Below are 14,496 nucleotides of genomic sequence, written 5' to 3' on the forward strand. Positions count from 1 at the left end.
CGGGGCACGAACCCGCGTCCCCTGCATCGGCAGGCGGACTCTCAACCACTGCACCATCAGGGAAGCCCTCTATTGATTTTTTTAAAAGTTGAGTTAACGACATTATCAAAAACATCATAGGAGGAGGAATATGATCGTGGTATGCAGTGTGGATTAGAGGGGGACAAGACGGAGGCAAAATGCCCAGTTAGGAGATAACTACCATAGTCCAGGTGTGAGCTCACACAGGCCTCATTTAGGGGCCTGTCAGAAGGGCCTTGTTGCGAAGGATGAGGATATAATTTTCAAAGAAGAAGAGGAACTAGTTTGAAAAGAAAGGTGATTATTTTGTGTGTGTGTGATGCTGGGTCATCCCAGTAGTTTCCAGCACTGGGTTAAAAGGGATGGGGCAGGGGAACTTGTGCTCATGCCTTGATACTAGAAAGTGAACAAATGATGACTTTGTATTGACTTTTGAGGAACAAAAAAAGGGAAATAATGCTGTTCGGAAAACATTTTTTTTTTCCCTTTCTAACTAGTTATTGTTCCGCTCTTCCTAAGAAAGCAGAGGCTTGGGTTTCTTTTTAAATAAGTATAAGGAGAACCACGTAGAGTGGAAGGATCTGGTAGCAGAATACTAATTAACCCCTAGAAAATGGCTAGCAACACTCTCTTGATGCAAAATAAATTTTCAGTGAAAATCACAGTGAAAAATTATTCATCTAAAGTTCAGATTCTAAATCCTTTTATTCTCAGCTGTGACCCAGCCAGTTTGGTTCCTTTGACTTATCCTTGGTTTTCTGTGAGTGTAATAATACAGTAACACAGTAATATCTCTGAGGAAGGTGATGGTGTGTGCTTATGTTGATGCAATTAATATTACTCTTAATATTTCACCTATTATGTTAAAAAGTAGTTTCTTTTATTATTATAAATGCCCTGAATTAGAATGCTAATTTAGTCAATTTTGATAGGATTATCTTAAGTTATAATACACAGGCTTTTTTTTTTTTTTTTCGAAGTCATGCATACTTAACCAGTTCCCCATAGTTATGAGTGGTTAGGTATTACTTCCTGTTGAATTAGCAGTTGCTGAGTAGTTGAGTCTTTCTACAATCCTGCAATCCACTAATGTGATATTTAATGAGGAGACATCAGTCTGGAGAAAGGTAGTCAATATAAATCAGTGTTTACAAAGTGTGATTAACTCTGAAATATTTCATCAATGCTGTGGTCCCAGGCAGACTCTATGCTAATTACTAGAATCTGTGCATGTTTCAGGGGACTTGGATGGACCCTGGGTATTGCAAACATGGAGCAGCAAAATTACAATTATGCTCGGACCGTCTCTGATGACAATTTATGCATTTGGTCTGATGACCTCCCCCTTCCCAAGAGGGCAATAAACAGAATGCATTTTCATTAAGTACTAATGCACTTAATCACAAGGGGAAAGGGTTAGGAAGTAACGAAAGACCTTCAAGCACTATGTGACAGAGCTGATAGGGGAGAGAGGCTTTATTTTAAAGTCAGCTTCTCTACAAAGCTGTAGGCAGCCCCAGAGCACTTCCCACACATAGTCTTTGGCACTAATTGAAAAATTGCAAGTTAAAGTTTGGATCTTCTGGCGACATCCTTATCACTTCAAATCTGTTGTTACTAACGTAAATGATGTAGACTGTAATATTAAAAATATAATTTCATAGCGGTTTATTTTTATTTATAACACTTCCATGCAGCTTGAGTGTTTGGAATTCATTATGCAAGTAATTTAATAAACATGATGATGATGATGGTGATGATGGTGGTCATGATGGTTGTAATGAAGATGGTGATGATGATGGTTGTAATGAAGATAGTGATGATGGTAATGATGGTGGTGATGGTGGTGATGATGGTAATGATGGTGGTGATGATGGTAATGATGGTGGTGATGGTGGTGATGATAGTGTTGATGGTGGTGATGATGGTAATGATGGTGTTGATGGTGGTGATGATGGTAATGATGGTGTTGATGGTGGTGATGACGGTAATGATGGTGGTGATGGTGGTGATGATGGTGGTGATGGTGGTGATGATGGTGGTGATGGTGATGATGGTGGTGATGGTGGTGATGATGGTAATGATGGTGGTGATGATGGTGGTGATGATGGTAATGGTGGTGATGGTGATGATGATGTTAATGATGGTGGTGATGATGGTAATGATGGTGGTTATGATGGTAATGATGGTGGTGACGGTGGTGATGATGGTAATGGTGGTGATGGTGGTGATGATGGTAATGATGGTGGTGATGGTGGTAATGATGGTAATGGTGGTGATGGTGGTGATGATGGTGGTGATGGTGGTGATGGTGATGATGGTGATCATCATCATCGGTAAACATTTTCCAAGAGTAAAATTGTATTGTAAGGCTCTGGTAAGTGATGAAGCGAGAACCATGTAACTTCAGTCCCTGCCCTCAAGGAACTTACTGCACAGTCCCAAATTAGCCTACTGATCATTTTTCACAGTGAGATTTATACTGTTCAGTGTCAGAGAGACAAAAAGTCTGATGCATCAGGGCATTAGCAACCAAAAGAAATCCAGGATGGATGATACTGAAATACTTTTTTTTTGTTCGTTTTGTTTTGGGTTTTTTTTGCCGTACGCGGGCCTCTCACTGCTGTGGCCTCTCTCGTTGCGGAGCACAGGCTCCGGACGCGCAGGCTCAGCAGCCATGGCTCATAGGCCCAGCCGCTCCACGGCATGTGGGATCTTCCCAGACCGGGGCATGAACCCGTGTCCCCTGCATTGGCAGGCAGACTCTCAACCACTGCACCACCAGGGAAGCCTTGTAATACGGTTTTGATGTTGGTGTTTTTATGGAAATAATCTGCTGGGAGATTTCTTTTGGATCCTCAAATTCTGGAAGACCGCTACTTTGTATGAGTGGATGAAGCATAATTTTAAAGGCTGATTCTAAGCGTAATCTTTTGAAGAGCTTCACCACGTATCTTCTCATTGTTTGATGCATCTTCAGTGGTTATAGCGAGCATCTGGCTCCATGATATTTGTGACATCCGCATGACTCCCGTTGACTTTTTTTTTGAGGGAGGACGGTAGGAGTAGCAGAGTTGGTGTTGCCTTGGGGTTGCTAGGATTGCCTGGGTCTTGCAAATCTAACAGCTTCTTTTCTTAAACTCTGTGTTTTAGGTAATATAGAATATAGCTGCCCTGCCACGAATGAATGTGAAATCACAAAGCGCAGACGTAAATCCTGCCAGGCTTGTCGCTTCATGAAGTGTTTAAAAGTGGGCATGCTCAAAGAAGGTAAGGCTGTGTGCTACTGCTCCTGTACTTTAGGCTGGGGGTGCGGGATATACAGGGAATTACAAAAATATTAGAGAAACCAGGCAACTCTGGGGTCACAGTAAGTATCCTGAATCTGATAGCAGAATACTCCTCCTTTATACCTGGACTTGCTGATCTCTCGTGGCTAACTGCTTGACATCAACAGGAAGGGACAAGGTAGGACACATCTGATGTGTAGCTAAACCCACCAGGTGTGCTTGGCAGTTCGGTTTCTTTTCATCTTTACAGTTTGCAGAAGGCAAAGGATGAAGGGTAGCCAAGAGGCTACTGTCATTGTCTTTTTGCTTTCTTTTCACTACTAGGTCTACAGAGGGATCCCCCCCCATCTTTACTGAGGTATAACTGACAAATAAAAATTGTGTATTTTTAAGGTAGATGACCTGTATTTCATTAATATATATTTTGAAATAATTGCCACAATCAAGATAATAACACATCCATCACTTCATATGGGTACCGTTTTCTTTCTTTCTTTTTTAAAAATTCATCTTACGTTTAAAGTACTCTTTATTCTTTTCTAATCTTATCTTTGGGACTTATCTTCTATTATAAAGAGTTTGTAACAATGGTATTAAAATTGTTGCTTTCAGTTGAGGATAACAGCAACAAACACAAAATAGTAACAATGAGCATGTATTCCGTGCTAAACGAATTGCCTAAGTTCCCACAGCAGATGAGGGTAGAGCCAGGAACTGAACCCAAGTAGATTTTAGAATTCACTCAAGTCCCCCCCCAAATCAAAGTTCCTGAAATCTTTGTATATTTCAGTATGTCTAGTGAAACTAACATTTTAGCTTGGCGATGGAGAAAAATTGTTCTTTTCTGTGGGACGCCTAGGTTTAGTTTTGGGTTTGTTTTTAATATATTTCTGTATATGTATGTGCTTTGTAGGTGTGTATTTTATATACTGCATTTAGGTTTCACTGTTTCCTTCTCTTCAGAAAATTTGCCAGAGTTTAAAATAAATATGATAATTTTATACAGTAACAAAATGGAACTATGGTCATTGAAGTTTGAAAGAATATGAGGTAAATTAAATATTTAAATGTACTGTTTCTGTTGAGTCCTAGACTGTATCTTGTTCCTGGGGTTGGCCTTATGAGTTTGTATAATTTGTTGTTACTGGAGATCACCTATTTTTTTTACAGGCTTTTTTTTTTTTTTAGTAACTTTATTTATTTATTTATTTTTGGCTGCGTTGGGTCTTCATTGCTGTGCGTGGGTTTTCTCTAGTTGCTGCGAGCCGGGGCCACTCCTCGCCATGGTGCGCGGGCCTCTCATTGTGGTGACTTCTCTTGTTGTGGAGCACAGGCCCTAGGTGCATGGGCTTCAGTCGCTGTGGCTCGCAGGCTCTAGAGCGCAGGCTCAGTAGTTGTGGCATACGGGCTTAGTTGCTCCACGGCATGTGGGATCTTCCCGGACCAGGGCTCGAACCCGTGTTCCCTGAACTGGCAGATGGATTCCTAACCACTGCACCACCAGGGAAGTCCCGAGATCACCTATTTTTTAACTGCAAAATCGAAGTAGATCCAAGTATTTATTCCTCATGCATGAACCAGAGCTTCAATTAGGTACGGCATCACCAGATCTCATAATTTTTCCTGGCTTGTTCTTATTCCAAGATGTTTTACTGTGAACCATGTCATAGGAAGATTAATGAAGCAGATTGTATTTGGGTACATGGAATTCATGCTATTTTTCTCTTGTCCACTAAGATTAACTCCTCCACTGGCTAGGAACTAAGAAGATTCTCCCAAAGTCTTCTCATCCTCAACTTGAAAAATAATTGTAAACAAGCATGTAACTTTATCATGAAAGCCTTATGGAAAGAGGACCAAGATATTTGCCAAGTAAAAACATAAAATAAAAAACAGATTGCCTGCAGCAACATGGATGGACCTAGATATTATCATACTAAGTGAAGTAAGTCAGAGAGAGAAAGACAAAAATCATATATATCACTTATATGTGGAATCTAATAAAATGACACAAATGAACTTATTTACAAAACAGAAATAGACTCACAGACACAGAAAACAAACCTGTGGTTGCCAAAGGGGAAATTGAGGGGGGATGGATAAATTAGGAGTTTGAGATTAACAGATACACACTACTATATATAAAATAAATAAACAAGGACCTACTCTATAGCACAGGGAACTATATTCAATATCTTGTAATAGCCTATAATAGAAAAGAATCCGAAAAAGGTATATATGTGTGTGTGTGTGTGTATATATGTATAACTGAAACTATACATTTGCTGTACACCTGAAACTAACACAACATTGTAAATCAACTGTACACCTGAAACTAACACAACATTGTAAATCAACTTTAATTCAATAATTAAAAAAAGAAAACAAATTGCCTAGTAGGATGATTCCATTTACATATAACTATATTTTATATAAAATATGCTATTAAATTTATATTAAATAAAAATTTTATACAAATTTGTACTGTAATAATTTATATTAATACACGTACATTATGATAGTATATGCATGGAGAAACAGAAGGAAGGATAAAGATTGGTACCAGTGTTAACACTGGTGAAAAAAAGTCAGGGTAGGGAGTACTTTTCTTGTTTACTCTATAGCTTTTGGCACTGTTAGGATTTTTCCACAGTGAACACGTTTTGCATTTATAATCCATTTCCTAAATATTTATTAAGTTCCTCTCATGTGCCAACCACTATTCTAGGCTCCAGTGATGCCACAGTGAAAACGACAGATATGGTTTCTCTTGCTAGAAGAAGGCTTATGTGGAAGATACTAAAAGGATAACAATTTTAACAAAGGAAAACATATGAATAATAATCCAACGATAACAGCCCAACCCATATGACAAAGCGTTTTCCTCTGAGTTAGGACAGTGGTGATAGCTGACTTTCTTGTGGTGGAAACATTACCTTAGTAATTGCCTTAAACCCCATAGCAGAGTAGCAAACAAAACATATTTCAGAGTGTAACAAGTGATTGACAATAATATTTTTGGTCTTAATTATCTTTATATTGCCACTTAGTTGAGCTATAGAGACTCAAACCAAACTTATGCTATTTGAAAAGGCTTAATTTAGAGTTTGGACTTGAGGAATCATTATTTTCCAAAAGCAAATCAATGTTTAAAAATGTTATAAAAGTAATGTATCAATTAACACTTTGAATGGGTATGTCCTAGATTTGGATTTTATTGTTAAAAACTAAACTACATGGAGATATGCCTCCATGTCCAGGTAAATAGGATCTTTTTGAGCAGTTTGATTTTACTACTAGTGTACTCACCTATTTACCCTTCCAGTTTTAAGGAGGAAGTAGTAAACCTATTTTCCCCTAAATAATTTTCCCCATTGTGTTTTCAAGCAGGAACAATCTTGAAGGGTGGTTAGAGTGACTGAAAAGGTGTGAACTGTGTTTAATTAAACATTGTTGGTGAAAGTAAATAGGACGGGTGCTTATCTATAATTCACACCTCTTCAGTTGCTGTTATCAAGCCTTTAGAGGGACAGTTTTCAAGGGAATTGCTGCTGTTGCTGATATACTCAAAAAATAATTTATTTTCCTTTACTTCCTTGTGCCCACTTTGGTGGAAAAATATCTCTAAGCCCCTTCCCCCAAATAGAAAGGAGATGATAGTTACGAGTAAATATGGAATACTCTTTTTCTTCTGTCCTTAAAAAAATACAGTGAAATATTGCATTACACCCTGCATATAAATGCACAGTTATGTTTGGCCATCTCCTTGGCTCAAGGCTTACCTTCTCAGCCTGGAGAGAATGATACTGTCTTAAATGTATCTTTATGGATGGAGAGGGGTTTCAGTCCCATGCAGTATGTCAGAGATCATGATGTTGTAAATCTATTCCAATGTAAACCTGTTCAATTCGATTACCGGTCCGTAATAATATTTGTCTGTACAACCCCCACGTTGGCCACAGCAGTCCATACAGGCTGATGGCACAGCAGGTCGGGAAATTGACAGACCAAATCTATTTAAACAGAAAACAACATGAGTTCTAGGATCTGAAATGAAATCAGATTTCAACAACTTTGATGGGAATCTTCTTTCCTTTCACAGGTATTTTTATTCACCTAGCCATGTGCATCTTAGATAAAATGCTGCTTGAGGGAAATGAAGATGTTTTCATTAAATAGGGCGTTTATAGAAAGATGAGACTTTTACTCTTTTAAAAATAATGTCTTGGTTTTACTGAGTGGCATTTCTACTAATGATGTGAGGTACAAAATGGAAGTGGTGGCTTAGTGGGTCAGCAACTCCAGTTACATCACAGTGTGTGTAATTAAATCCCTATAATACATGGCTTATCATTAGTCAGCACCAGAATCATGTCCAGATGAACCATGTTTGGTTTTAATATTAGCATTTTTGAATCAAAATATTGTTACCAGTGGAAGCAAAAAAACAGTTGTGTGGGGAAAACAACAAAATGCAACAACATAAAACTGTGAGAAGTACAGTTAAAAAAAATGGTACTTCGTTCAAATCCAAGTTGTTGCACCATTCCGCGTCCTGAAAAATCCCCTTCGCTTTTTCTGGGCTCTGCTGTCTGCCAAGCCTCACGAATGATGGGCCAGCATTATTTTTTCGGCATTATACCGTACTGTATGTCAGAGAAAACCCATCTATTACAAGATATCTGGTCTCAACATTCCCTTTTCATTTTTTTCAGGTATTGTTTATTTGAAGGAAAAAACAAGAACTAATCAACGTGCACCTATAAATCTAGTCAAGATTTATTTTTATTTTGATCTTTCTCCTTAGTTATTTAAAGGCTACTGTAGGACATACTGGTTCGGTTTTCTCTCTTTCAGTGGCAAACAGACATTTTATGAAAGCAATAATTACTTTATTTACATATAGGATTCACGGATCCAAAGATTGAAGAAAGGCTTTTTGCTCTTTATTGGCGTGATGGGTTTCACCTTGGCGACTCAAGTATTTTTCTTTGACTCTTGCACATGAGAGCAAGAGACGCACATTTGTGTGCAATATTATATTCCCCAGCCAGGCCAGCCTGCATGCCGCAGTACAGATGAACCCAGGCAGCCTGGTGGACTGGTTTAGTTATTTCATGCCAAGAAATTGTGCTTTGCACTTTGCCTTTAAAAAGGTGGTTACTTAACCCTTCTAATCATCACTTTCATCATTTGCAAAATGGTAGTGGCAATAATAGTATTTGCAAATAAAATGTTGTTGTGCATAGCCAATAAGATACTGCAGGTTAGGTGCTCAGCATACCATGTGACCCAGAGCAAGGACCAGATCAAGGTTAGCTATTGTTGCTGGAGACGGTAGGGGTCAAGCTTTAAGGTCAGGTGGATCTAGATTGAAGCCCTGGCTCTGTCTCCTCCTGGACCTGGGGCAAGGTATGTTACCTCTAGGACTCACTTGCTTCAACCTATTTATTTATAAATATGGAACTTAATCCTTTGTCTACCAAAGAAAATGGACAAATCACACACCTTTTCAAACAAGAAGAAATATAAGAATTCTACTAACTTCATAGGTACATTAAATTTTACTGAGGTAACTTTGATATCAGACCATCGTGGATAAAAAATCAGAGGAGAGAAATAAGTTTTAGCACACCTCCATAAATATTAACTGAGCTTCTCCCATGTGTCTGGCAAAAACATTGTGCTTTGGCTTTTAATTCTGATTTTCCACAACTTTGCATTGTGATTTTAAGCAAGTCCATTCAACTCTGCCTTTATTTCCATATGTGCCGGGGAGCAGTTAGACTACTTTCTTTCTCATCTCTTCTATTCTAAAATTCTGTAAGTTTTGTTAAAAATGATATAATGTCTCTAGAAACATAGTACCAATATATGACACAAAGATACTTATAATTATTACCGCTGCTGATGACTATGTCCGTAAGTTTGAAAATACAATAAGAGCTGTGATTCGATAGACATGGCTAGTGAATTGTGCTACTTTGTAAATTTTGTCTTAACTGAATAATTCTTTGGATGCTTTCCATCTTTCTAGAAAAGCAGGAGGTATGTTATTTTTGTCAAAGTTGATAGAAGTGAGTTGAAGGAACAGTAGAACAATTAATAGGTATTTAAATACTTAGGACTTGCAGTCTTGATCATGTATTTTTGTAGTGTTTGAAACACTTTTCCTCTTTATTTCCTCACAGCCCCTACCATCTCTTGTTAATAAATTGAAGTGCAGTCAGTAGAGTTTTATTTCTGTGGGCATCTAAAGGCTCATCACAGGTTGCCGTGTTGCTACTGGTCAGATATATTTGAAGTTTTGTTGTTAGATTTTTAAAATAAAAACATTGCCATAAGTGGGAGAGGAGAAGAGCGAGTTTATATAATTTTAAGTGCCTTCTGGGGGAAAATGAGTCATTAAAACAAACAAAACACATAACGATGTTATATGTGTTTTGTCGATAACCATATTTACATTTCATATCTGATTTGACATCTTTAAAGTAAGTTTCTATTACAGAGGTGCTCAATATTTTCCTCCACTTTTTAAAAGTCTAAAAAATAGAAGGGTGAAGATTCTAGGCTGACAATTTACAAGATATGGTATAATCGTGAGTCTTCCTGTTCAGGGTAAAGTCAAAGCAGTGGTTGGGAATCAGCATTCGAAATAAGTTATTCAGTGTGGAAAGGCTCAGGATATTACAGTTTTATTATCACCTTAAAACCTCACTGAGAGGAAAATAGTGGGACCCTGAGTGCCAGATTCTCATTAATCAGATGAGGAACTCCAGGTTCAGAGAGTTTTAGTAACTTAACCCAAGGTCCCATTGCAGATCAGTAGGAGTGAGATGAAAGTCAGGTATGTCATATTCTCAGGCCCCTCCTGTAGCTCTATCAAGCCATGTTGCAGGCTTGGCCCCAAAAGGGGTCTTTCCTGCTCCAGCTGTGGGTCGATTGCCCACCATCTCAGTACAGCAGGCCAGTAGTGGCCCGAAATATTCATTTAAGGGTGGAGAAAATGGGAAACAGTGCTGGCACTCCCAGGAAGCAGCAGAACTTGTGGGTTTAACGAGGGGTTTGTGCCTAAGATACGTGCATAAAGGGCATTCATAAGGAAGGGACTTTCCCTTAGGATTCTGAATGGGGAAACCAGACTTTTCACATGGAGTTTAATGAGGCCACTGAAGATACAGATAATGGTGGGGATCGGCCCGGGAAAGGTCTTTACGGGATAACTGAGCAGCTAGAATATTGGGCATAGAGTGAGTTGGAGAAGGCATTGTGTACCAGGAGCTGTGGAGGTGAGAATGGCAAGGTTAAAGATGCTGCATGGAGGGACTTCCCTGGTGGCGCAGTGGTTGAGAATTTGCCTGCCAATGCAGGGGACACAGGTTCGAGCCCTGGTCCGGGAAGGTCCCACATGCCATGGAACAACTAAGCCTATGCGCCACAACTACTGAGCCTGTGCTGTAGAGCCCACGAGCCACAACTCCTGAGCCCATGTACCACAACTACTGAAGCCCACGTGCCTAGAGCCTGTGCTCCGCAACAAGAGAAGCCCCTGCTCACCGCAACTAGAGAAAGCCCGCACGCAGCAACGAAGACCCAACGCAGCCAAAAATAAAATAAATTAATTTTTAAAAAGATACTGCATAGAACAGTGCATTCAGGTCCGTTCATTTTGGTCAAGCTGAGTTAGTGTCTGTTTCTAGATAGGTCCCTGGGAAAGAAATTAACCTGAAAAAGTGTGAAGATCTAGAATGATCTTTCATTTTCATTTCTTGGTTCTCTAGTACCTTAAGAGGCTCATGCCATGTATGCCCTGCGTAAAGCTTTTGGCCTGCCAAATCATTTGAAATCCATCAAGCATTGCCAGTCTGTGTAGAATGGAAGGCCCTCATCTTTTGCTCTGTCTCATCGATTAATAAGACCTACCTCATATTTAGGAAATCTTTGAGTGGAAAAAATGATAGGAGTATAGAGGATTCCTCCACAGTAGAGGATTCTTTGTCCGGAGACCCTATTCATTCTGAGCTATCTTATCATAATCCATAGTGTATACTTCCTATTTCTACTTTTTAGTTTGGAGAAGGCATTGTGTGTGTGTGTGTGTGTGTGTGTGTGTGTGTGTGTGCACATATATACATACATATGAGACAGAGCACAGATTATGCATTTATTCATTTAGCTGACATTACATCTCTCCAATCAGTTGTCTTGAGCCCCCAGGTTATAAAGAAAACTTATCCCAGAACTGTTTTGCTGCAGCTACAGCTTGTGTTTTGATTTATATATGGCAGTGGGAACTCAGAGCCTTCTGAGTTTATCCTATCAGCAGAAGCAGCAAAGAGCAACTTATCTAATGACCCTTCTGTTTCATATCTTCCATTTTAATAAAATGTTCATTTAAAGGCTGTAGCATTTTTCCAGGTAGATTCTCTTTAAAAAATACAAAAACTACTCAGCCCATTTATTAACAAACAGATTTGTTTTTGCTTACTTAAAGAACCTGCTTAGTGCAATTTATCCTAGCAAAATATCTTTTGTAAAAACCTCTGAATAAGACGTTGCCAAGGTGAATTTTTTTTTCCCCCAAGTCTAATATCATTATGCTACCAAGTCAAAAACAGAAATTATCGGTAGGGAAATTTGGGTTCCTACTGCCTTCAAAAAGGAGAACAAAGAAAAGGAGAAAGCTTTAATGGTATTCAAGGAATATATTTCTCTGTTAGATGACAGTTAGTAGAACTGCATTGACCTCACTGGTATTTCTTGCACTCTCTGTTGTAATATTATCCTAAGAAGCTCCCTCATTAATGCAGAGTATTAAACAAAACTCCCAAGTTATAATGTAAGCAATAGCAAAGAGCACCGTTTTCGTGAGCTCTGTCTTGACATTAAGCTGTTGGGAATATACTTAAGGTGCCACGAAAACTTATTTCGTGTACAGGTACTGCACTACCAGATGGTGACTTTCGGGTTTTTTTTTTGTCATGCTTTGTTGGTATGAAAGCCTGAATAGTCTTAAAATGAATAGCAAAGATTTTGAGGGTAAGAGTAATAACACTTATTCGTGAGAGCTCAGTGTGCATTAGGCTATGTACTATGTGCTTTAGTTGGATTTTTATTTTTTTGTTAAGCCTTACGGTGACCTCCAGAGGTGGGTATTTCCCCATTTCACAGAGGAAAGAAAAGCTTAGAGAGATTATGTTACTTGCCAGAGTTCTCACAATGCATGGTGGAGTCTGAGTTTTAGAGCAGGCTTTCTGGCTCTACTGCTTATTCTCTGTATTTGTTTAATACAGTAGGAATATTCTATATATTTAGCTTGGGATTCTTCAGCGGCTGTGGGTATTATGAGATACTGAGCTCTTAAAAGATTACTTAAATAAACCAGTTTTTTTCCGAACCAGGGCTCCCTTTTGATTGCTTTGAGTTCTTCACTTCATGTCCGGAAATAGAATGAACTGTGTGGAAAGGCAGTAAGTTTCCCATCACTATGAGAGATGATGTAGAGAACAATTTCAAGTGTCATGTGGGGATTAGACTAGAAGATCTTTCATGGTGACTTCCCACTATGAGATTCTTGAGATCTCAACATAAACTTTGGAATAACTTGCCAGTTATAAACTGTGTGAATAAACATCAGCAACACTTAAGCTGTTCAGTTCCTGGGAACCCGAATTCGGGGGTCTCTGTGTCAAGCAGTGTGTGACATCTTATTTAAATCCCAATTGGAGCAGAGGGGAACGTTTTGTTCGGTGACATAGTTTTACTCTCTGGCTCCAGTTTTTAGTTAAGTGAAGTTCAGAACCAAATTCCTTGTAAGTTTGTAGAGAGCAGTGAATCTGAGTCACTGACTTTGAGTACCATCTGCCTCAGTTGTTTTGAGGATGTGGCCATAGTGGACCGCTGGGATATTACAATCTTATCTGTCTTATAAATGGGGAAAATTGAAATACTAATGTTTTCAAGATTTGTCCATGATTCTGTCTCTAACCCATGTGAGTCTTAGTCTATCACATATTTCCTGTGGACCTTTGGTTCTCTGGAACCATTTTATATTTATATATTTTTCGAAAATAACAATTACATTAGAAATGAAGTGGAGAGATTCTCTCGTGTGATCTTACCAAACGCAGCACTGAGAATTATTTGAACTGAATACATCTACCCTCGCTCGCTGCCTTAGTGTGAGAGAGGACAGAAAGATTGCAATTATAAGGAACGGTTCTTTTAGCTTCCGTCCTCGTGCTTTAATGGGCATACTATTAATAGTTAATCATTTATTTGATTGTCCTCATTTGTCATTTCCATTTGTGAATTTGAAATAGGAAGCCAGCATTTATCTAATATGCTACCAATTTTTATTCCTTTTGGATTATTAAAAATCCCCAATGGATTTTGCCCCAAGGGGGAAAGAACCTGCTTCAACATTTGCTCTTGCACTAGAAGCCTAGTGACAGCATGGTAAGTGGGGAGGGGAGGTCCCCGCCATATAGGACTCTGTTGGGTGTGGGATTTTTCCCCACCAGCCTCCAGACAACAGATTTTTGTTCCTTTTCACCAATACCCGCATATATCAACGTGGCCCTGTTGTTTATGACATGGTGCTTAAATTTAATGTAAAGGAATTCTGGTATATATTTGAATAAGGCCCGTTTAATGAAGAGCTCCATGGTTTTATTTCCTTTGGGCACCATTCCTAACGTGTTAGTTACCGTACTTGTTGAGGCTACGCAGAATTCTGCTCCCTCTGTGTTATCCAAGGCATCAGACGTGATTTCGTTCACTCTGAAGTCTCTCTCTCTTAGTAGGTTGTCGAGCCACCAACCAGCTTCCCTGAGGCAAGCTGTCTGCAAAAGAATAAGCCAGCTGGCTCGGCCAAGGTTGATCAATGATGAGCGGCAGGCTGGGTTCCAGGTTCACAAAAGCCACTCAGTGGAGAGTAGGTCAGCGGCTTCCCCAAAGCCAATTAGCTGGCAGAAGTCTGGGGTGCCTGGTGCTAGCCAAATTCCCTGAGCCTGATGGTACTGGTGGGGAGTCCATCCTTGGGCTTCCTGGCAAACCAGACTTAAGTGAACGGCAGATTGTGCTGTTGGAGAGCCAGTGCGGCTTTGTGGCCACGAGAACAAATATCGAGGCCCTGCCACTCCCACCCAGCCTGCCCCGGGCAGACAGCACAGCCCAGGCACCT

At 39.4% G+C, this 14,496-nt stretch overlaps 1 protein-coding gene across 13 annotated transcripts in view; it reads left to right on the top strand.

The window, feature by feature from the left end:
- ESRRG (estrogen related receptor gamma) overlaps nucleotides 1–14,496 on the top strand; it is a 639,858-nt gene that overhangs the window by 486,830 nt on the left and 138,532 nt on the right. For all 13 annotated transcript variants that reach the window (XM_067729747.1, XM_067729742.1, XM_067729749.1 and 10 more), the window contains one exon: nucleotides 3,175–3,291. In XM_067729747.1, the coding sequence (XP_067585848.1) occupies nucleotides 3,175–3,291 (117 nt within the window). The remainder of the gene's footprint in view (nucleotides 1–3,174; nucleotides 3,292–14,496) is intronic.

Source organism: Pseudorca crassidens, chromosome 2, assembly GCF_039906515.1.
Source record: "Pseudorca crassidens isolate mPseCra1 chromosome 2, mPseCra1.hap1, whole genome shotgun sequence".
In the NCBI taxonomy this organism is placed as follows: domain Eukaryota; kingdom Metazoa; phylum Chordata; class Mammalia; order Artiodactyla; family Delphinidae; genus Pseudorca; species Pseudorca crassidens.